This window comes from Sinocyclocheilus grahami, unplaced genomic scaffold (genome assembly GCF_001515645.1).
Source record: "Sinocyclocheilus grahami isolate Dianchi unplaced genomic scaffold, SAMN03320097.WGS_v1.1 scaffold1321.1, whole genome shotgun sequence".
NCBI lineage: Eukaryota > Metazoa > Chordata > Actinopteri > Cypriniformes > Cyprinidae > Sinocyclocheilus > Sinocyclocheilus grahami.
This window is the reverse complement of record NW_015506500.1, coordinates 203,018-227,987: the sequence shown is the minus strand read 5'-3', so window position 1 is coordinate 227,987 and position 24,970 is coordinate 203,018. Positions and strand designations below refer to the sequence as shown.

The following is a 24,970-nucleotide window of genomic DNA, read 5'->3' as shown; positions in this document are numbered from 1 at the left end:
CACAGGAAATATTAACATTAGGATTTAAAATATTCTAAAACTAAAATTTAGCAGAGCCTGTCTGACACTGATGTACGCTGCAGAGGTGAACTGTGGCAAGGGGGTCCTTTAGAGTGACAGCGGCCCCTGATATTCCCTGATTTTATGATATTTTATTGAATGTCTGACGGTGTTGACAAAAAGTGGGGACGTAACTTTAAAATCTTATGAAACATGCATGTGTCATTAAAAAAACAACCTTGCTTTGATAGGAGATATAAGTGTTGCTTTTGATAAAAAAAAGCTCTTTTTCATCATTAAAAAACATGTTTATTCATTTTATTGCATATGAATGATTGAACCCTTCTCTGTGGACACACTGTTTTAGATGTAGTGAGAGGACATTAAGAAACACAGATTTGGTATAATAATGAGAACATTAAATTGAAGGTGATAATTGTGTTAAACACATTCTATTATTAATCCCTCATGGCATTTAAAATTGAAAATATATATATATATTTTTAAAGCTAGTAGCAGTTACCCTTGCTGGACCTGTTTTGTCCCACGTCTCAAGAATGACTGATGAGCAAAAACCCTCTCTTCAAAGACTCACCATCGCTATATATTAGGAGCAGATTTAACTTAGCCTTTTAATTAGATATAAATTTTGACCAACATGCATACATAGAGCATATGAAATATAGTAACAAAATATCAAACCTTTCAAAAATATCAGAGGATTTCTTCCAGTTTAAAATTAAGTTCATTGAAAATAATTACGTTAGGAGATTTGTTTTTGTCATTTGAAAGTGCCTTTGTGTTACTTTTTTTTTGCTTGCTTATTTATTTATTTGTTTCATTTTATTTATTCACTTATGTATACATTTTTCATTTTTTTAATGATTTGTATTTGCTTTTTCCTTTAAAAGTTTATTTGTATTATGTTAATTTATTTTATCTGGTTATTTATTTCTTTACTTACAAGTCTTGGCAACCTATAGGGAATAGTTAGGTACATATATATTTGGACACAGGCACAATTTTTTTAATTATTTTAGCTGCTGACCAAAACATATTCAAGTTACAGTTATATAATGATCTCCTGATCTCAACCCGATTGAGCACGCATTTCACACTTACAAAACTAAAGGTAGAAAGACCCACAAACAAACAACTGAAGTCAGCTGCAGTAAAGACCTGGCAAAGCCTTAAGCCTCCAGACTTAAGGCAGTCATTGCCTGCAAAGGATTCTCAACAAAATATAAAAAAATTTAAATTTTGTTTATCATCATATTTATTTGTCCAATTACATTTGAGCCCCCGGAAATGGGAGGACTGTGTATAAAAATGGTTGTAATTCCTAAGCATTTTATGTTATATTTTTGTCCCGTGAATTAAAGCTTAAAGCCTGCACTTCGATTTCATCTTGATTGTTTCATTTGAATTCTATTCTGGTGGCATACAGAGTCGAAATTATGAAAATTGTATCAGTGTCCAAATATATGGACCTAACTGTATATCTGCAATATGCAACAGATTTTTACGTGAATTAGTTTATCATTAATGTTAGATAATTCTGCATATGGTAAATAATAAAAGAATATTGGTTAAAGCTCTTCTAAATATTATTGATCATCAGAGTACCATACGTTTCTATGTTTTTTACAACCGATTTTCAATAAAAATTAATTGGTTTGTTAGTGTGAATGACGAGCTGCACCTGAAATGTTGAGGTAACCGTAGGCTCCAATAAGTTATATCATTTTTGACAGTTTTGATAATACAGAAAAACAACAAACTATCAGGCATATTTTTTTCAGAATTTATTATATATATATATTTTAAATATTTCACATTTATGCTGTGTAACATTGGCTGTTTGTCTTATGTGTCTGTAACATGGAAAGGAAATAAGCTTGTTTGATGTAGATTTAGGTTTAAGTCATTCACTGACGTCTAGACCGGTAATAGCACATCTTTAGTTTATATTAAGGAAGAAGTGAATCTTATTTCTTTATAATGCAAGAGCAATATCATATCTTTGTGATGTGCTGGTTCTATGTGTATTTTCATAATGCAGTACCTAATGAATGTCAGTGCAAATGTTATAAAAGGAACTTGAATGTACATCCAAATTTTGCATGTCATGATGATATGTCATCTTGTAAGAACTGTAATGGACCATTATAACAACAATTAACAGAGAACCCCTCCCCCCAAACACACCAAAAAACAATACTAAAACTTAATTCCTCAATTTTGTCAAAGTGGCATGAAACGGGGGTTGAAGTTGGGCATCATCTTGTCAAAATCTTTTATGCTGCGGATGCACTCTAAAAAGTTGATTGTGAAAAATGAGTTTGGTTCCAGGAAAATGATCTATAAAGGCATCTGTGTTTCAGAATACACATCCACTCCCGGCTCCTCTTCAAATGTTGCCTTTGCATCATCGCCGTCAAGCTGTATTGAAGATATTAGGTAGAAAGGAAATTATTTAGATATGTTAATTGATAAAATTGACATTTTGCCGCTTTGCATTTTCTACATATTAGGCATATGAATAAGAGTGAATTTATAACTGAATGAATACTGTATATGCAGTATTCAGCAAGGATGCGGTAAATTGTTCAAAAGTGACAGTAAGGACATTTATAAATGCTGTTCCAGTGAACCTTCTATTCACCAGAGAATCCTGAAAAAGATGTATCATGTTTTCCACTTAAATATTAAAGCAACAAAAAGAGTTTTCAACATTAATAATAATAAGAACCATTATTAATAATTGAGGACCAATTATAACTGAAAATAATCAAACAAACCTGGATGATTTCTAAAAGATCATGTGACACTGAAGACTGGCGTAATGATGCTGAAACTTACATTTTAATATATATATATATATATAACTTGAATAGCTTGAAAATGCAATGGCAAGTTTAATGCACTTTGCCTTTAACTTGCAATTAACATTTTGTTTAGTCTCAGTCAGTGCACCACTTACATATTTCATCTCTTGCTCAGTGAAAAGTCGTCCAGTCATGAACATGCGCAGAGGGATGGTGAGTATCAGGATGAATGGTAGAGCCAGTGACACAGGGCTGGATTTAACCATCCACAGGACTGCCAGACACACGGTCTGGATAGCAGTGAATACATGCATTCTATTGGTGCTGACCTGCAGAGGGAGACAGAGACCAGGATCAATTGGTTTTACATGCAAAAGGCAACCAGCCATGAGAATGTAACATTTACACGAAGGAAAACTGAAATGCAGTGCACTCCAACAGATTAATGGAAGATGTGAGAACTTCTGAGAGACACATACTTTTGTAGCATAAGGCTCATTTGGGTGATACTTTTTGGGAATAAGGAGGAGCAGCATTCGATCCCAAAGCTGAATCCCACTGAGGGATGTGATTCCCATGTAGAGAAAGATTCCAAACAGGACTGTAATTGGAATCATTTTTAGAATGGGCTCCATGAGAATGGACAGACCTGCAAAAGGACAGACAAAGAAGATGTTAATGTACCATAAGAAAGTGCAGTATTGTGAGAACCATGTTTAGAAGAAGTTTAGAAGTTCGTCAACATACCGACAAGCAAAGCCACCACTACTCCACTGACTCTCTGTTCCAGAATCTTCTCAATCTCAGGTTTTGGGCCCTTGCTCATGACAGTCAGGGCATTGGCGTGAGATACGGATCTTACAGTTGCGGCACTCAACCAAGGAATGCCAAATATGGCACTCAGACCTCCCATGCTCACCAGGATGAGAAGATCCATGTGGAAGCCAGAACCCTTGACCATTTTTCTCTCTGGTTTACTCACAATTAGTCTTGAAAAACAAGAGACAAGTGAAAAGATTAGTTTAGAACTTAAATCATTATAAATAAATCGGTCACACTTTACTTTAAGGTCGATTCTCACTATTAACAAACCATTAACTATGATTTTGCCTCGACAAACTCCTAATTTGCTCCACATTAATAGTAAGGTAGCTGGGTAACATTTTATTTTAAAAGGTGTTCTTGTTACACGTTACATGTACTTACTATTATAATAACAATAAATGATGCACAATTACATGCAAGTAACCCTAAGCCAGCAACCCTAAGCCAAACTCTAATCCTAACCCAACCATATAAGTACGTGTAGTTAATTAATATTACTCAGTACTTAAATGTAAAATTACACTGTAACAAGGACACCTTAAAATAAAGTGTAACCGGTAGTTGTTAAGTTAAGTGTTGGGTAGGATTTGGGAAGTAGAATATGGTCATGCAGAATACGTGGCTTGTAAGTACTAATAAGCAGCCAATATGTTGCTAATAAGTAACTTGTTAATAGTGAGAATTGGTCCCTAAAGTGTTACCAATAAATCAAATCATTATTCAAAGAGAATATCTTTGTTTCAATTTTTGCCACACTGTATCATCCTACACAGGATAAAAAAAGGTAATTGCAACTTTTATCTCACAATTCTGATTTAAAAAAATGGCAAGATATAAACTCACAATTCTGAGGGAAAAAAAGTCATACTTGTGAGACATAAATGCAAAATTATGACTTTTTCCTCTCAATTCCAAGTTTACATCTTGTAATTCTGAGTTTATATCCCACTAACTTTTTTCCTCATAATTCTGATTTTACATCTCACTATTCCGTTTTTTCCCCATTTTTTCCTACAGAATAAAAAATTTAAATGGTAACTAAAACTTTTAATCTTACAATTACAACTTTTTCTCCAAATTGCTAGTTTATATCTCACAATTCTGTCTTTTCTTCTCAGAGAAGATGAAACAATAATAAGTCACAGTTGCCTATTTTATTTATTTTTTCATCCTGTGGAGGAAACAAGCTTCCAAGTACTCCACATTTTACTTAAAATATAATAAATATATTTTGATTGGTCTATTTTGTTATGTTGTGCTCTTAAAAGTAAAAGTTCCAAAAGGGGGTAAAAGAACCATTTTGGGTTCCACAAAGAACTTTTTTTATGATTCTTAAAAACAAACAAACAAAAACAATTATTTTTGTTTGACTATAAAGAACATTTTGTGCAATAGGATGATTCCATGGATGTTAAAGATTCTTCATGGAAGCATCAACCAATAAAGAACCTTCAGTCATCTTCCTTCAGAAAACATCACTCACGTGGTAATCTGAGACTCTAGGAAGATGAGGATGAAGACCAAAGTAGCTGGGACAACAGAGGCGAACATCAGCCATATGGGGAAGGGCTTGTGTTCACCCATAGGGTTGATTAACCATCCCCGCATCTTAGGGTTGGACACCTGAAGACCCTTAGGCACCACCAGTTTCTGTGACACAAGTCAAAGGTCAGAGGTCAAAACGGTAACTTTATAGAACTGGAACTGAATTGGTATCATAAAAGTGTCATCTGTCTAAAGGCAGCCATTACCCATCATCGATCTAAAAAGACTCAGAATTCTCATCTAAAATTAAAATAAGAATTTCCTATGAGAATTCTATTAGAATGAAATGATATTTACAAGCACACCTGAGTGTATGTATCCTCAATATTGATATCGACAGCAACCATGAGGAAAATTGCGATGGGAACTCCAAAGTCACCAAGCAAACGCCGAATCTATGCATCAAACATTCAGTGTTTTACATTAATGGAACTTACTCAGTGAAGACTGCTATAAAGTCAGTTTGTCCAATTTTGATCACAGTCTGCATCGGTCTATTTACCTTGCCTGGAAGGAATTTGCCATTCTTGAACATGCGTAGGTAGTATGCAATAGAGAAACAGCCAAACATGAGGCACATGGACAGAAGAGCTGTGTTGGGATAAGGCCGGTGTGTAATGGACCTCACAACAGACATATTGCCTGTAAAATTGTCCAGGAGTCTCTGATAGCTGCTAACTGAGTGCCAAGGGTCCTCAGCTGTAGTGTTTAAATGCTCATAATTCAGGATAAGAGGGTGTTCTTTGAAAATCTGGAATGAAGGATGAAATGGAGAGAAAAGTTTATACAATATTATAGTATATTAAATTAATGTCTTGAGTGAGTACCGAGTACACTACTGGTCAAAAATGTGAATAATTCAAAACATTTTAAATAAACCAAATTAAGGCTAATTTATTTAATTAAAAACACCGTTACATTTTATTACAATTTCAAATAGCTTTTTTTATTTGAGCACTTTTTAAAAGTAACGTCACTCTTCTGAAATCATTTTAAAATGCTAATTTGGTTCTCAAGAAACATTTCTTATTATTATCAATATTATAAACGGTTTTCGCTGTCTGATATTTTTGTGGAAGCCATGATACACTACCATTCAGGAGTTTTGGGGTAAGTAAGAAATTAATCTTTTTATTCCGCAAGGACACATTAAATCGATCAAAAGTGTCAATCAATCAAATCAATCAAAGAATCCTGAAAAATATGTTTTGTGGTTTCCACATTAACATTAAGCAGCAAAAATGTTATCAACATTAATAATAAGAACTATTATTAATAATTGAGCACCAATAATTGAGCACAAAATCATTATTAGAAGGATTTCTGTAGGTTCATGTGACACTGAAGACTGGAGTAATAACTGCTGAAAATTCAGTTTGCCATCACAGGAATAAATTACATTTTAATATATATATAAAACAGAAAACAAGTAAGAATATTTCACATTTTACTGTATTTTTGATCAAATATAGCCTTGGTGAGCTTCAAAGAACAATGTAAGTAAATAAGAAAAACATAAAAAAATCTTACTGATTACAAACTTTTGACCAGTATTGTATGCTCAAGAAATTTAACCTACATAGCCTACATAAAGTTATAAAAAGAAGCATCTTTGCTACTGTTAGCTACTGGAGTTTAGTATCATTTTGTGAAAATTGCTTGTCCATGCAAACTCCACGCATTGCTAAGTAGTTGCTATAGTGTTCTGAGTGGTTACAAATTGCTAGGTGGTTATTACTAGCCCAAGGCAAAAGAGTCCAATTGCTGGTCCATTTTAAGGCTAATTTGCCTTAGCAAGCACCATCAATTACTATAATTTTGTATTAGAGGAATTACAGTTGAAAAACTATTAGGAGACATACATTTTGATAAAGTAAATTAAATTATATTCTCTAGGTCGTTTGCATTTTGCATGTGATAAGAGCTGATCATGGTTCTCTGTCTCTCGTTAACTAAATTCCTGAAAAAAAAGAAAAAAAATGAAATGTTGCAAAATATATGAAGCCAAAAGATACAAAAGAACAGGAATTGTTGCATGTTAAAGACACAATAGAATACACATGAAAATATCAAATAAAATAGTGTGTACCCTGCCAAGTTTGGCAAAGGTCTCGTAGATGAAGATGAGGGAGATGAGGATGGAGAAGATCTCTTGAGTGAAGCGGGAAATGAAGCGGACCAGGAAGCTTCCTTCAAAGGCAACAATGACCACAACGATGACCACCAGCCAAGCGCCAACCCACACTCGGCCTACGATGTACTCAATGTCCTGAGACTTACAGAACTTCAGCCAGGAGGAAAAGCATGATGGGAGAATTTAAATGAACTGACCAGCAATTACACAAGGTTGATGCTGTATTCAGATAGATGTTGTAAAGAGAGAGAAACACTAACATTAAAAAAGGCCTCTTCAAACACCAGCAGTGGCCCAGAAAAGCCGATAACTAGTACAGGTTGAGCAGCGATCAAGCAGAAGATAATGCCTAGCACTGAAGTGGAGATCATCAGCTCCGAAACACCCATCATGTTATCCACCTTATCAGCTGTGGAGAAAAGTACAGTATATAATGTGAGTATATAATGCACATGAAAAATTGTGGAACTAGATAAGTGACCCAAAATAAATAAATAAATACATTTGAATCTGTCATTTAACAAAATGTATTTGTGCCATATTTTATATCTTTAAAAAGCATCTGTATTTGGAGTTCTAAGTTTATTCATCTGAAAACTTGAAGCTATAATTTTTCATTTTTATCTAAATATTCACAGACAGCAAACATGAATTCCAGTGCTTGCATTTTAAGGTATGAAATAATACAAGGTGCGAGATGTAAGTAGCTAAACATTTAATATTTGACAACTGTTTTACAATAGAAATGTCAAACAACAAACCGTAAAATCCAGTAATGCAACCTTCTCAAGTCTTTTGTCAAATTTAGCTGCTTTGAAACACTAACATTAAAAAAGGCCTCTTCAAACACCAGCAGTGGCCCAGAAAAGCCGATAACTAGTACAGGTTGAGCAGCGATCAAGCAGAAGATAATGCCTAGCACTGAAGTGGAGATCATCAGCTCCGAAACACCCATCATGTTATCCACCTTATCAGCTGTGGAGAAAAGTACAGTATATAATGTGAGTAAATAATGCACATGAAAAATTGTGGAACTAGATAAGTGACCCAAAATAAATAAATAAATACATTTGAATCTGTCATTTAACAAAATGTATTTGTGCCATATTTTATATCTTTAAAAAGCATCTGTATTTGGTGTTCTAAGTTTATTCATCTGAAAACTTGAAGCTATAATTTTTCATTTTTATCTAAATATTCACAGACAGCAAACATGAATTCCAGTGCTTGCATTTTAAGGTATGAAATAATACAAGGTGCGAGATGTAAGTAGCTAAACATTTAATATTTGACAACTGTTTTACAATAGAAATGTCAAACAACAAACCGTAAAATCCAGTAATGCAACCTTCTCAAGTCTTTTGTCAAATTTAGCTGCTTTGAATTGAAAGGATATCTAGACATGTAACAAAACTGTTTTTTTCCTCTGGCATATTTTATAGATTTGTGTTTTTAAACCGCAGGTGTTTTCTTTCTTTCTTTCTTTTATTTCTCAACATTTTTGGTCAAGTTTAAATATTCAGATTATAATATGATCTAGTTTTTGTTTCAATCTGAATTTCTGAGTTTGGAATTTAAAGTTTCACAACAACATTTACAACAAAAATGTCACTTCTAAAACTTCATAAAGCTTCATAAATCCAAAATTCTAATCTGTTTTTTGAAAATGCATCTTAGTCTGAAAAGTCCTATCAGATCTGAAATAGGTTTTTGGGATGTGCATGTAATGTTAAACGAACGATCACTTGCTCACTCTTTCACAATATATACTGTGTGGCATTCAGTGAATGAGTGTGAAAAATGGATACACACAGTACAGTAAATCCTCTGAAACTTCCAGTTTTCTGTCTTCTCTTTCCACACTGACATTGTGACAGTGACCGCCTGACAGTGTGAATGCTGCTCAGTCATAAAGATCAGATTTGGGAAACAAATGGGATTGGTGTACAGCGTCAACGAAGCCTTCTTTAGTCTAAACATACTTACCAAGGAGACCTCCGAAGGTGATGGCTGGTGAGAGAGCAGCAAAGTAGATGAAGATGATGGCAGCAACAACTTGAGCGTTCAGAGCATCAGTGATGTCACTGACATAGTATTGATACCGTCTCTTCATGTCTCTAATCATGCCACCGAATGGAACACCAGTACGTGCTAGTGGATCTTCTGGAGGGGGTCCTGAGGATTTTGAAGCTGTGGGAAGATGGATTAGCTTTAGATGTCTGTGCTTTGCTTTTGAGATTTTTCCTAAAATAAACCCCAACAGGTACCAAGGGGTTTATTTTGTGATAATGACTCTACATTATTTCACACAATATTAATATGAGTATTTTATTGTCTGGCTTCCATTAAGAAACTAGCACAACCAAAAAAATTGACAAATTTGTTTCCTGGGAGATTTATAGTGTAGTGTCATTATACAAAAATACTTGAATGCTGCAGAATGAAATAATCTAGTAAGTCTTTATTCTGTGTGAAAATGAGCTAATTTAGATTTGTGCACACATTTAATTTACATTTTCATTTCATTTTTGTACTGTACGTGTATACAGTGCCTGGCTATGATCAATAATGTAATCAATATTTCATATTTAATGTTACATTTTATATTTAATACTACTGAATCACATGCTTTTCAGTTTTTGCTAGGGGAATATTTCAGCCCATTTTTATTTCCTGAAATCTACTTTTCCCAACGTGTCCTAGCTTAAAGATCCAATTTACACAAAAATTTAAATGTACCATCTAGATACAGTCATGCCAAAAATGATCTTGCTCCATTGAGTCAATTGCCAGATATGAGCCAATTAAATTATTGGTTGTGGCCTGTATTGTCTATTGACATTATTTCCTCAGTTCTACATCTAACTTAAAATTTTGTACACTAGAAAACCAGAACAATCATGTCAAATTTCATCCTTATCAAAGAAACTCTCTAGCTATTTATTTCAGGAAGATAAAATCACTACTTTTACAATTATTTAGCAGTTTAATCTGATTGTGGTTATATTTTTTTTATTACTCTTACGTAATTAACACATTTATCATCATGCAATTTGTGTTTGCCAGGAAGCACTTGAGTTCTTAAACTTCTGTTCAATTGTTAACTGAAAATACTGATCTATTGCATGTGCAGTAGAAGACCTGCTGCAAGTATATTCACTTATACAGTTATTATAGCATGTGTTGTAGTGTGTGTACTGTACTGTATGTATCCTTACGCTTGCGAGGTTTGACATCCAGGCGGAGTTTGGGGTCAGATGGACGGAGTCTCTCTTGCAGTAGTTTCTTCTGGAAGGGGATGAGTGATGTTAGCATGGACTCGTCCTGAATCTCAGTGGGTGGAATCACAATGCAGCAGTCCATGAAGTCTCCCACAGCATCAGTCAGCTCCCGGTCACTCTGCGCCTGGAAAGCTGCCTGGTTAAATACCTGTGAAAGACAGGTGTAGGAAAAACAAAACAGAAACAGATTAAACGTTAAATATTCCAAATAAATCTGAAAATTTTGTGTTTATCATTCATTTCCTTTATCAAAAGTTAGGCTGAAATTGTTTTGTGGTTCACATTTTCTTTAATCGTAGAATGCACTAGGGCATGAATTATTAATATGGTTGCATTATTAGACATTCCACTTCCATTCCAGAAGTGTGTTAAGAAACATAATCATTAAAGTATGCTCTCTTTAAAATACACCTAAGTAGCAGTTTGCATAGATCTCTTTAATGTATAGAAAAAAACCCACGCTAAATCTAAAAAGGTAACGGTTGCAGTGATGGCAGATTTGCTCTTACTTTGTCAGCAAGTAGTGCTGCCATCGCTCGGCCACACTCATGATAGTCCATGTCAGTTGTGGTTGGGCCAATCAGGATGAAGATGAACCGCACAGGCACAGGAGTTTCCAGAGCAGACTCCAGCACCACAGCATCCCGTAGACGCACAAATGCTATCATAGGCCTCTCCAAGAACTCCAGAGCACCTTACACACACAAACCAGCACATTATAGTGTAAAAAAAAATACAATCAATGCTTGCCAACAGAAACATGTGAAAATCAAACTTTTCAATGTAAACGATATAATTGGACTTATAAAATGTTAAACTCAGTGTCGTCATTAAAATATTCATCTGAAATGGATGCTATTCTCACCTACAAGCACCATCGAGGCCTCTGCAGTACCAGCTGTGTCCCTCTTCAGTTGAGAATATAGTCAAAAAAATGTCAAATGATATGTTATTGTATTACTACAAATTTGTATTATATTTGTATTGTATTAGAAAATAAATGACAGAGAACATGTCGAAGATACACTCAGAACAGTTAAAACAAGAAAACTTGTGCTCACTTTCTCTGTGACAGAGAATTTCTCAATTTCCACACTTGAAGTCAGAGGCTGGGTCTCTACAGACTGGCTGGAAAGAGAGAAAGAAAAAAATTATTGGTTTTAAATGTGAACTGGCTTCTTAGCAAAAGACACCTCATAAAATGTGGGACCTTATGGTAATGTTACACTGGTATATTAAAGTCTTGTATTTTTACTTACAAGGTAACGTGAGTAGGCCTGCACAAAAATGATGATTCGGTACGTTTCTTGGTAACGGTTCGTTATGTTTTCGGTACAGCAACAGCAGAGAGAAAAACATCACAAAATTGCTTCTCGTTTCTTTTTAATTAGGCTTAATAATGTCGGTCATGACGCAACGGGCTGCAAAACACTCTTCGTACTGCAGTTTATGGTGCTATAAATGGGAGAACTTTTGGATCTAAAATATTTTAGCAAAATGTAGCCTGTATTTTAGTCAAAATTATTATGCTCCGTCTGTTTGCCGCACATGGGCGGGCTGGTGTTCTGACAAATAATGCTACCAATCAGATTATGAAGTGAAGTGACATGTGGCCAAGTATGGTGACCCATACTCGGAATTAGTGCTCTGCATTTATCCCATTCAAAGTGCACACACACAGCAGTGAACACACACACACTGTGCCCGGAGCAGTGGGCAACCATTTTTTGCTGCGGCGCCCAGGGAGCAGTTGGGGGTTCGGTGCCTTGCACAAGGGCACCTCAGTCGTAGTATTGAAGGTTGGAGAGAGCGCTGTACATTCACTCCCCCCACCTACAATCCCTGCCGGTATGAGACTCGAACCCGCAACTTTTGGGTTACGAGTCCGACTCTCTAACCATTAGGCCACGACTTCCCAATTATGCTACCAACACTGTATTTATCCTACTGCATGGGTGTCGTTGGCCATTTTTAGGGGGGCTATAGCCCCCCTAAAATTTTGCGATTAGCTCCATAAACTGTACACGAATTCGTGATCGCCTCAGTCCCCTTTAAATATGAAAATGGCGGCAGACTTCCATCGGCTCCTCTCCGTTTTTTAGCGCGTTCTTTTTCAATCCGCAGACCGCGTCGACGCAGAGCGACAAACAGAGGACAAGGTGTGTGTTTATCGATAGATTGTTATAATATCTGCATCTGTGCAGTTCTTTGTCATAAATACAGTTTACAAAATATCATGGGGGAGCAATCGGTTCCCCATCTACTGTAGCCTAAGTTTTCACTGTTCACCCCTCATCGCACCACAATGAAAATGGCGGCAGACTTCCATCGGCTCCTCTCCGTTTTTTTAGCGCGTTCTTTTTCAATCCGCAGACCGCGTCGACGCAGAGCGACAAACAGAGGACAAGGTGTGTGTTTATCGATAGATTGTTATAATATCTGCATCTGTGCAGTTCTTTGTCATAAATACAGTTTACAAAATATCATGGGGGAGCAATCGGTTCCCCATCTACTGTAGCCTAAGTTTTCACTGTTCACCCCTCATCGCACCACAGATGTTTCCTCCAGCGAAAATGAAGCACATAACGTATACTTTATAAAACCATCATGTTGCCATTTTCATTTGAAAATTTAACTTTCAGTGTAATCAGTGTTGGGAAGGTTACTTTGGAAATGTAATAGGTTACAGATTACATGTTACCCTATTTAAAATGTAATAAGTAATTTAACATTTATTAAAGTAATGCAACTGATTACATTTGATTACTTTTTTGATTACTTTTCTAAATTTCTAACGAATGTTTTTAACTGTAAATCATTTTGAAACATTTGAAGCAGGCAGGGTTAACCTTACAGTATACTCAACACTTACTCTCAGACTTTCAAAATCCTTCATCACTTGAATTAAGATGATAATAATTTGATTTTAAAGCACAGCCAGACTTTAGCAGCTCTTTTTTTACGTTGAGATTGTTCTGAGGTTTAAATACAGATTTAAAATCATAACAAGATATAGTTTAATAGCTGTGATACTGATTTTGAAAACAAATCTTTGGATAGCTATATGGAAACACTGACATCTAACAATGCCTTGGGAAAAAACAGTTAATCTTAAAAAATAAAGCATATACATAAACCAAATAGGAAATAAAACAGTTATCAAATATGCATGTGTCCTATTCTGTGTCATAAATAAGACAGTCCTATCTGTCTCTTGAAACATTGATGTCTCATATTTTAGAGCAGTCAACGCAATTTGGGAAAGAAATCAATCAAATCTGTATGTGTGTGAAAATATTAATGTAACCCTCTTTGTAATCATTAACATTTTCATAAGTTACTGTAATTTAATTACACATTTTTTTCTTAGTAACTGTAACAGATTACAGTTACATTTATTTTGTAATTAAATTCCGTAATTCCGTTACATGTAACAAGTTACTCCCCAATACTGAATGTAATACATATTCCAGTGCATGTGGCATAGGCTAGAGGTTTGCATGGCCTACTTGAGCTAAGGAAAGAGGGTTGTACTAGAAATGCAAACAGTAGCATTTGTACAGTAAACGTGTGCGTGTGAGAGATCATGATGACTTGTATTTGGCTTATTCACTACTCAAATGTTATAGGCCTACCTATGCAATAGGGCTGTCAAAAAAAAATCTAATTTCGAATATTTGTCGAATTTAAAATAAAAATCCACATTCTAATGCAAAAACGTTGCATTTAAATTTTAGGTGTGCGTTAAGGAGGCAGCCTTATCAGCGGCGCACGAGATGAATGATTCTTTGAATGATACACCCTATTGTGGCCTCAGGAGAGAAGACAAAAGCTTTTCTTTACCCTAACTGAAATTATGCATTTGATAATATTTAAGTACAAAATTCGAATGTAGTTTTTCAGCCATTTTGACAGCCCTACTATGCAATACAGTGGAATACTGCAATAAGTTTAGTATACCACCCCTATTAGTATATATATATATATACAGTGGGTACGGAAAGTATTCAGACCCCCTTAAATTTTTCACTCTTTGTTATATTGCAGCCATTTGCTAAAATCATTTAAGTTATTTTTTTTCCTCATTAATGTACACACAGCACCCCATATTGACAGAAAAACACAGAATTGTTGACATTTTTGCAGATTTATTAAAAAAGAAAAACTGAAATATCACATGGTCCTAAGTATTCAGACCCTTTGCTCAGTATTTAGTAGAAGCACCCTTTTGATCTAATAAAGCCATGAGTCTTTTTGGGAAAGATGCAACAAGTTGTTCACACCTGGATTTGGGGATCCTCTGCCATCCCTCCTTGCAGATCCTCTCCAGTTCTGCCAGGTTGGATGGTAAACGTTGGTGGACAGACATTTTTAGGTCTCTCCAGAGATGCTCAATTGGGTTTAAGTCAGGGCCCTGGCTGGATGTAACCCTCTTTGTAATCATTAACATTTTCATAAGTTACTGTAATTTAATTACACATTTTTTTCTTAGTAACTGTAACAGATTACAGTTACATTTATTTTGTAATTAAATTCCGTAATTCCGTTACATGTAACAAGTTACTCCCCAATACTGAATGTAATACATATTCCAGTGCATGTGGCATAGGCTAGAGGTTTGCATGGCCTACTTGAGCTAAGGAAAGAGGGTTGTACTAGAAATGCAAACAGTAGCATTTGTACAGTAAACGTGTGCGTGTGAGAGATCATGATGACTTGTATTTGGCTTATTCACTACTCAAATGTTATAGGCCTACCTATGCAATAGGGCTGTCAAAAAAAAATCTAATTTCGAATATTTGTCGAATTTAAAATAAAAATCCACATTCTAATGCAAAAACGTTGCATTTAAATTTTAGGTGTGCGTTAAGGAGGCAGCCTTATCAGCGGCGCACGAGATGAATGATTCTTTGAATGATACACCCTATTGTGGCCTCAGGAGAGAAGACAAAAGCTTTTCTTTACCCTAACTGAAATTATGCATTTGATAATATTTAAGTACAAAATTCGAATGTAGTTTTTCAGCCATTTTGACAGCCCTACTATGCAATACAGTGGAATACTGCAATAAGTTTAGTATACCACCCCTATTAGTATATATATATATATACAGTGGGTACGGAAAGTATTCAGACCCCCTTAAATTTTTCACTCTTTGTTATATTGCAGCCATTTGCTAAAATCATTTAAGTTCATTTTTTTTCCTCATTAATGTACACAGAGCACCCCATATTGACAGAAAAACACAGAATTGTTGACATTTTTTCAGATTTATTAAAAAAGAAAAACTGAAATATCGAAATATCACAAGTATTCAGGCCCTTTGCTGTGACACTCATATATTTAACTCAGGTGCTGTCCATTTCTTCTGATCATCCGATCATCCTTTCTACACCTTCATTTGAGTCCAGCTGTGTTTGATTATACTGATTGGACTTGATTAGGAAAGCCACACACCTGTCTATATAAGACCTTACAGCTCACAGTGCATGTCAGAGCAAATGAGAATCATGAGGTCAAAAGGAACTGCCTGAAGAGCTCAGAGACAGAATTGTGGCAAGGCACAGATCTGGCCAAGGTTACAAAAAACTTTCTGCTGCACTTAAGGTTCCTAAGAGCACAGTGGCCTCCATAAACCTTAAATGGAAGACGTTTGGGATGACCAGAACCCTTCCTAGAGCTGGCCCTCCGGCCAAACTGAGCTATCGGGGGAGAAGAGCCTTGGTGAGAGAGGTAAAGAAGAACCCAAAGATCACTGTGGCTGAGCCCCAGAGATGCAGTGGGGAGATGGGAAAAAGTTGTAGACAGTCAACCATCACTGCAGCCCTCCACCAGTCGGGGCTTTATGGCAGAGTGGCCAGACGGAAGCCTCTCCTCAGTGCAAGACACATGAAAGCCCGCATGGAGGACTCCAAGATGGTGAGAAATAAGATTATCTGGTCTGATGAGAACTTTTTGGCCTTAATTCTAAGCGGTATGTGTGGAGAAAACCAGGCACTGCTCATCACCTGTCCAATACAGTCCCAACAGTGAAGCATGGTGGTGGCAGCATCATGCTGGGGGGGTGTTTTTCAGCTGCAGGGACAGGACGACTGGTTGCAATCAAGGGAAAGATGAATGCGGCCAAGTACAGGGATATCCTGGACGAAAACCTTCTCCAGAGTGCTCAGGACCTCAGACAGGGCCGAAGGTTTACCTTCCAACAAGACAATGACCCTAAGCACACAGCTAAAATAACGAAAGAGTGGCTTCACAACAACTCTGTGACTGTTCTTGAATGGCCCAGCCAGAGCCCTGACTTAAACCCAATTGAGCATCTCTGGAGAGACCTAAAAATGGCTGTCCACCAACGTTTACCATCCAACCTGACAGAACTGGAGAGGATCTGCAAGGAGGAATGGCAGAGGATCCCCAAATCCAGATGTGAAAAACTTGTTGCATCTTTCCCAAAAAGACTCATCTCCCCAATACTGAATGTAATACATATTCCAGTGCATGTGGCATAGGCTAGAGGTTTGCATGGCCTACTTGAGCTAAGGAAAGAGGGTTGTACTAGAAATGCAAACAGTAGCATTTGTACAGTAAACGTGTGCGTGTGAGAGATCATGATGACTTGTATTTGGCTTATTCACTACTCAAATGTTATAGGCCTACCTATGCAATAGGGCTGTCAAAAAAAAATCTAATTTCGAATATTTGTCGAATTTAAAATAAAAATCCACATTCTAATGCAAAAACGTTGCATTTAAATTTTAGGTGTGCGTTAAGGAGGCAGCCTTATCAGCGGCGCACGAGATGAATGATTCTTTGAATGATACACCCTATTGTGGCCTCAGGAGAGAAGACAAAAGCTTTTCTTTACCCTAACTGAAATTATGCATTTGATAATATTTAAGTACAAAATTCGAATGTAGTTTTTCAGCCATTTTGACAGCCCTACTATGCAATACAGTGGAATACTGCAATAAGTTTAGTATACCACCCCTATTAGTATATATATATATATACAGTGGGTACGGAAAATATTCAGACCCCCTTACATTTTTCACTCTTTGTTATATTGCAACCATTTGCTAAAATCATTTAAGTTCTTTTTTTTTCCTCATTAATGTACACACAGCACCCCATATTGACAGAAAAACACAGAATTGTTGACATTTTTGCAGATTTATTAAAAAAGAAAAACTGAAATATCACATGGTCCTAAGTATTCAGACCCTTTGCTGTGACACTCATATATTTAACTCAGGGGCTGTCCATTTCTTCTGATCAGCCTTGAGATGGTTCTACACCTTCATTCGAGTCCAGCTGTGTTTGATTATACTGATTGGACTTGATAAGGAAAGCCACACACCTGTCTATATAAGACCTTACAGCTCACAGTGCATGTCAGAACAAATGAGAATCATGAGGTCAAAGGAACCGCCTGAAGAGCTCAGACACAGAATTGTGGCAAGGCACAGATCTGGCCAAGGTTACAAAAAAAATTCTGCTGCACTTAAGGTTCCCAAGAGCACAGTGGCCTCCATAATCCTTAAATGGAAGACGTTTGGGACGACCAGAACCCTTCCTAGAGCTGGCCGTCCGACCATCACGGTACGGACATCTCGGTTCGGTGCATGAGGCCTTACAACGAATACCCGCAGCAATGTAACGCTGTTTGATAACCGGCCGCCAGCAGAAGAACAGTGAATGCCGTGAGTTGCGCACTTGAAAACAAAGCCCACTAGACAGTGACTATGTGCTGATTCTGAATGCGTCTCTCACAGCCTGACAAAGGAGTATACTTTAAAGGCTTGTGCACTCAACTGTCTGCGAAATGGAGCTTTGTGCTCGTGTATCCTACCTCTCTCATTCGGCACAAATCCAAATATTCCATAATATTTCCATATTTGTGATGTAACGTATCTGAATGCTAAACTATTATTTATTATGTAAATTATAGGCTTTGTACTACAGTCACGTTCCAACGGTGACACAGAGGCCGGCACGCTGATGTTTGGTTCACTCTATTTTATTTTGATAAAGTACCAACTGCGCTGTCAAGTTAGCAATGCTGGAACTGATGTGTGTGTGTGTGTGTGTGTGTGTGCGTGCGTGCCGGCACGATCACTGTTTCCTTATACCAGCAGAATCAACTTTAAACACTTATTGCCTTATTAATAATGCATCACTGTATAAAGGTATGCTTTTATTTGTGTACACTCACAATGAAAACAAAACATTGTGCTTTTGTAAAATAAAGAAAACAAATAGGATGTGGCTTTCTGCCATTTGAGTTTCCTTTCAAAAATGAACTGAAACTCAGCATATATCGGCTACGTTACGTGTCGCACTGTTCCCCTTCAGGAACTCGAGCTGCGTCGAGAATCGCTTTGGGAACACCCCTGCGTGACCGCGTTCTGAAGCACATGTAAAATCAGTCCAATGGAGCAGCGAGACGTCATGAGCGGGGTGACGTGAGCACCAGGAAGTATAAAAGCGCATCCAGTAGAGCGCAAGTTAGGTTCTGCTCTTCAGTATCGCTCTGTGTATGTGTCAGTCTTATTTACTGTTGTCTGTCAGTCCACAAGCATTCAAAAGAAAAGAAATGTCAAAGTCTAAGCAAAAGTCTATGGCGAGCGAACGGCATTACAGACGTTGTGTTCCTCCCTGCCCACGCTATCTGGCAGCGGGGGATACACACGATCTGTGTGTTGTTTGTTTAGGAGCGGAGCATGCACGGTCAGCTCTCGAGGGGGCTGATTGTCATGACTGCGAGTTACTCTCGCTGCGTATGCTCCGCTCTCACCTGGCTGTGTTTGATGAGAGCGGCCAGGCTCGCGATCCCGCTGTTGCAGGGGCACAGCGTAGACTGTTGTCGTGGGGATCGCAGGTGGATTTAGCGGAGGGATCCGAGACGGGCTCGTCCTTTTCTCGGTCCTCACCCACTAGATCCACGGCTCCCTCTAAGGGATCGGAAGCCCATGCTGCGGTTTCCTCCGGGGAGATGGATGTGATGAGTATCGAGGCAGAGGAGACTGTGGACTCGCCACCACAGTCCCTTGCATACGAGGAGCTCGTGGAGGTTGTGACTCATGCTGTAGCCAAATTAAATATCGCTTGGCCAGCCAAGAAACAGGACGCTCGTCCTAAAAGTAAATTAGACGAGTGTTTTCTGAAATCCAGATCACAGCCTTCACGATGGGGCCTTCCATTTTTCCCTGATCTCCATGCTGAGGTGTCAAGATCGTGGGAACAACCATACTCATCCCATATTTACAGCCCCACAGTCTCGAAGTATTCCAACATCGTGGGGCTGAATGATGAGGGATATGGGGTGATACCAGTGGTGGAGCAGACGCTTGCGAGCTATCTCTCCCCATCCTCAGCATCGTCCCTGAAGGCCCCGAAGCTTCCCACCAGGCCCGTTAGGCTGACATCGAGTCTGGTTGGGAAAGCTTCCCAACAGCGGCAGGTCAGGCTGGCGCATGTTTGCACACCATGGCGGTGTTACAAGCATACCAGGCTGACCTGCTCAGGGACCTGGATGACAGGGAGGAGGAGGAATCCGACGTAGTAGCCAAACTGCGTCGGGTCACAGATTTGTCCCTCCGGGCCACCAAAGAAATGGCCAGAGCTATCGGCCGTTCAATGGCAGCTATGGTGGCCATGGAACGGCATCTGTGGTTGAATCGGTCTGAAATGCAAGATAAGAAGCAAGCGGCGGCGTTCCAACGTTTCTTCTCTCGTCGCTCCCAGGCCCATGGGGCTGCTGAGCAGGAGAAGCCCAAGCCGTCAAGCTCCTCGTATCGCCAGTCTCAAAAACAGAGCGTTGCAACCCGCACCCCTCTACAGAAAGATCGGGGGTCGGTGTGACGCTCTCAGTCGGGGTCTTCTAGACCGAAAAACGGATCTGCGGACCATTATTTTGTCTAAGAGGACCTCAGCTAAACGGTCCTGACGCCACCATTGTCAAGTCCCTGAGGGCAGCCTCACCTGGGGAGGAAAGGATAACACCTCAGTATACGGTGCCCAATCCTCCTCAGTGCCCTCACGGAGGTTCATTGATACCCCTGCCACCCTCTGTGCTTCAGGGCTCAGTGAGCTCCGACGAGCGAAAATCCCAGTTGCCGCCCCGGCAACGGTACGGCACAGGAGAGCTCGCCCCCTCAAGTGAAGGGGCTACAGCAGTCAGGTCGGTTGTTCCCTGCCGGTCATCCGCTTCAGGGCACCGAACTGGCTCCTCTAATAAAACCAGAGGCCAGCCTCGAGAGGCTGGTTCCCTTAGTAGATTTTCTGGTAGCGTGGAAACTTCTACCAAATATCTCACAATGGGTCCTGCAGGTTGTAGAGAAAGGCTACAGAATCCAGTTCGGTTCTCGTCCGCCTCGTTTCAATGGGGTCATTCCCACACTAGTGGCCCCTCGAGCAGGCTCAGGTAATGGAACAAGAAGTAGATACTCTCTTGAGGAAGGGGGCCATAGAACGTGTTCCTCCTCTCTCGAGAGCGTCCGGGTTCGGGGGCCATAGAACGTGTTCCTCCTCTCTCTCTCTCGAGCGTCTGGGGTTTACAGTCGTTACTTCATCGTTCCGAAGAAGGATGGGGGGTAGCGTCTGATCTTAGAGCTCCGTCTTCTGAACCGCGCTATCAAACGGCTTCAGTTCAAGATGCTCACTATCAAGTAGATAGATTCTCCAATCCAGTTCGAGGACTGGTTTGTTACGATAGATCTCAAAGACGCTTATTTCCATGTTTCCATTCTTCCTCAACACTGGACGTTCCTGAGGTTTGCTTTCGGGGGCGAAGATTACCAATATCGAGTTCTTCCCTTTGGCCTGTCATTCTCACCCCGCACTTTCACGAAGTGTGTGGATGCGGCTCTGGCTCCTTTGCTACTCCAGGGCATCCGCATACTCAATTACATCGACGATTGGTTGATACTAGCTCGATCGGAGCAGATGGCGGCTCGGCATCGAGATGTCGTCCTCGCCCCTATGAGAGAGCTGGGGTTAAGACTAAACGCCAAGAAGAGTGTACTTTCTCCACTACAGAGAACCACTTATTTGGGCATGGTGTGGGATTCTACCACGATGCAGGCACGTTTGTCTCCTGCTCGTATCAAGTCAATCCTCACAACAGTCAAGAGAGTAAGAGAAGGCCAGTCAAACAGTTTCAGAGGCTGTTGGGTTTGATGCAGCGGCGTCCAACGTGATACCTTTTGGCCTGCTGTACATGAGACCCTTGCAGCGGTGGCTGAGTGGCCACAGCATTAATTACCCAAGGGTCGGGTATGTCCCTAAGGTGCCCATTTCTTTGCCAGGGCCCATAGTACTTCAGGCATTCTGTCCTCCTCTGTTCCAGGAAGTAGGCCAAGAAAGGCTTAATCTGCTCTGTCCAGTTAGAGCACTGGATGCTTACAGACACAGAGCTGCCCCGTGGCGTAAGGCAGATCAGCTCTTTGTTTGCTTTGGTCTACCAAAGAAAGTATCTCAGGCGACCAAGCAGACTATGAGTAGGTGGGTGGTCGAGGCCATCTCACTAGCCTACGAGTCCTCTGGCCTCCCGTCAACTTGGGTGTGGCCTTGCAGGACATTTGTGCTGCGGCGGGCTGGTCCTCTCCGCACACTTTTGTCTGCTTCTATAACCTAGACCTGGCATCTACCCCAGGTTCCCAAGTTCTGATCTTATATACACACAGGCAGGGACTTTGTAGTATGGCGCAGTGGGTATTCTCGTTCCCAAAGCGATTCTCGACGCAGCTCGAGTTCCTGAAGGGGAACGTCTCTAGGTTACGTATGTAACCATGGTTCCCCGAGGGAACGAGACGCTGCATCTCTTTGCCATACTCCCTGCATCCCTCCAGGCGCTACTTCATCGAAGCTAACTTGCGCTCTACCGGATGCACTTTTATACTTCCTGGTGCTCACATCACTGATTTTACACGTGCTTCAGAACGCAGTCACGCAGGGGCGTTCCCAAAGCGATTCTCGACGCAGCGTCTCGTTCCCTCGGGGAACCATGCTTACATACGTAACCTAGAGATGTTTTTTCTCGTTTATCTGTAAACTAAATCAAATATATTTCAAGAATTTATTCCTTGTATGTATATATGTACTGCAGTACTACATGGACAGATGCATCTCAAATGCACTAAACAGCACACGCATCTGTCAGGAAGGCAATCCGCTTTAAGGTTTATGAGTTAATTTGAATGGGTTAATATAGCATAAAATAAAGCACGATTTATGTTCATCCCGCAGCAGTTTACCCTATGTTCTAATTTCAGACGAGTTTGGAACATTTGTATATCAATATATCGATATAAAACTAGATATAATAAACGGTAGGCCTATTGTCCATTGTGGTGAGAAATTCAGAGTTTCAAATTACATTCCACACACACACACACACACACACACGTTCTGCACGTGCAAGCGCTTTCGCTCAGTACACGAGGGCGTAAAACATTTAAATTATGTCCACCTTGATTTATGTATGTATGCATGTATGTATGTATTTCTATGTCAAAATGTTTGATGTGTGTAGTACCTCTGTTTGTGCATTAATGCTTGAAGAACCTTATCTCTGTCCCCTGGCTGAATATCCTTTTTGCTAACCAGGGCATCCACAATCTTCTCAATAACACTGGAGAGCGTCTTCTCCTCTCTGTCTAGCATAATTAAACCTGATCCAAGAAACCCCAAAACAAAACAAAGAGAAAAGAAAGAAAAGATAAGACAATAGAGAGAGGAAGGCAAAAGAGAGGAGGAGTGCTCTGACTGAGCTTGAGCTTTACTACAGTAAACATAAACACTAAGGATGCAGCTGAAGAACTCAGGTTGAGCTGGTTTTTCAGGACACTAACTATATGACCATCTCATCTGAGCCCGTGTAGTGAAGTTACATTTTTGCTCACATTCCACACTAGCTAATAACCATGCTAACCCTGTCTGAACAGGACTGGGACCTTTATTAACTTTCATTAATAAGTCATTAGCAAACACATACATAATTCTGTTGATTATGTTAAACAGATTATGTTTCTGAAAGCTACTGTAAAAATGTCAGGTAAATTAAAAGTGTCCGATCTATAAACTATTTAATGAAGATACTTTGCCGTGTAAAAGTTTCAGTAAGGTTTTGTTTGTTTGTTTTGTTTTAAGAAAAATGAAAGATGCATAGATTTGATCAAAAGTGACAGTAAAGACTTTTACATTGTCACAAAAAAATCAATTTCAAATAATTTTTAGTTTTGATTGAACTATTCATCAAAGAATCCTGCTTTTGATCATTGATTTTGATGTTGATAATTGATAATAACAAATGTTTCTTGAGCAGAAAAATCAGTGTATATTTGAATGATTTCTGAAGGATCATGTGACACTGAAGACTGGAGTTATGATGCTGAAAATGCAGCTTTTCTATTGCAGAAATAAATTACACTTTAAAATATATTTAAATAGAAAACAGTTCTTTTAAATTGGAATTATATTTCAGAATATTACTGTTTTTACTGCATTTTGGTCAAATAAATGCAGCTCTGGTGAGCATAAGAGACTTGAAAACATTAAAAAGGCCTTACCAACCCAACATATTTGAATGGTAGTGTATATGGAAATATCCAATAATAACTAATAATATATAAATATCTATTAAGCATTATGTATTGTAATGTACAGAGGTATATAATGTTATATAATGTCTGGTAGTGCTTCTACACACAGTCTTTACAGTCTACTGAAAGCAAGTCTGGGCAGGCATTCCCTCACCCGTGTTCATTGTCCTGCGTATCTCCATCAGGCTCTTGAAGGTGAGGTAGGAGATGTGTGACGGGCCCCAGCGGCCCGCTTCAACATCATAGGTCTCCTCAAAGCCCACCCATCTGCCCATCTCCTGCCAATAGCTCTGCTGGTTTGGGTTCTTCACCGACTCATTCATTTCCACATATGCCTGACCACAGATAACAATAAACTATTACTATTCTGTTACTATTATATGTAAGTACACTAAACATCACAATGAATGTATATTTTGATGGTTTACATGGTCAGATCAAGTAAAAATAGATTATGTCCGTTACAACTTGATGTCATGTAATATCTGTAAGTGTCCTTCTTGCTCTACTGGATGTTATAATTCAAAGCAGAGATGTGGACAATGATGGCTGGACCTCTGGTGTGACATGTGTGTGTGTGTGTGTGTGTTTCCTGTCCAGTGATGACTGATAAATTAAAGCTCATGTTTACCCTTCAAACACCAGGAGTGTGAGTGGCACAAGCCAGAATGCAAATGTGGAAACTTATCAGTGAGCGTGTCTGTGTGCTTGTGTGTCATATTAATCAAGTCAAGTCAAAACAACTTCACAGACAATCAC

The 24,970-nt window shown here is 38.9% G+C and overlaps 1 protein-coding gene across 1 annotated transcript; it reads right to left on the bottom strand.

Moving 5' to 3' along the window:
• Nucleotides 1-2,361: 2,361 nt before the first annotated feature.
• LOC107569191 (band 3 anion exchange protein-like) lies at nucleotides 2,362-24,541 on the bottom strand. The gene is made up of 16 exons (XM_016255206.1): nucleotides 24,366-24,541; nucleotides 23,146-23,281; nucleotides 11,675-11,741; nucleotides 11,479-11,521; nucleotides 11,123-11,307; nucleotides 10,551-10,761; nucleotides 9,319-9,522; nucleotides 8,159-8,307; nucleotides 7,288-7,482; nucleotides 5,701-5,949; nucleotides 5,504-5,593; nucleotides 5,137-5,303; nucleotides 3,576-3,817; nucleotides 3,308-3,477; nucleotides 2,984-3,157; nucleotides 2,362-2,442 (listed from the first exon to the last, which is right to left on the bottom strand). Exons 1-16 carry the CDS (start codon nucleotides 24,532-24,534, stop codon nucleotides 2,362-2,364), a joined length of 2,532 nt encoding a protein of 843 aa, XP_016110692.1. The 5' UTR covers nucleotides 24,535-24,541.
• Between the last annotated feature and the right edge of the window lie 429 nt (nucleotides 24,542-24,970).

Excerpts from the sequence above, each read along its gene's own strand:
- LOC107569191 (XM_016255206.1), bottom strand. The coding sequence starts at position 24,534 with ATGAATGAGTCGGTGAAGAACCCAAACCAGCAGAGCTATTGGCAGGAG. Across the intron at positions 11,308-11,478 it reads GGCCTCGATGGTGCTTGTAG|GTGCTCTGGAGTTCTTGGAG; the intron begins GTGAGAATAGCA and ends TGTGTGTGTAAG. Across the intron at positions 2,443-2,983 it reads CTGAGCAAGAGATGAAATAT|CTTGACGGCGATGATGCAAA; the intron begins GTAAGTGGTGCA and ends TCTTCAATACAG.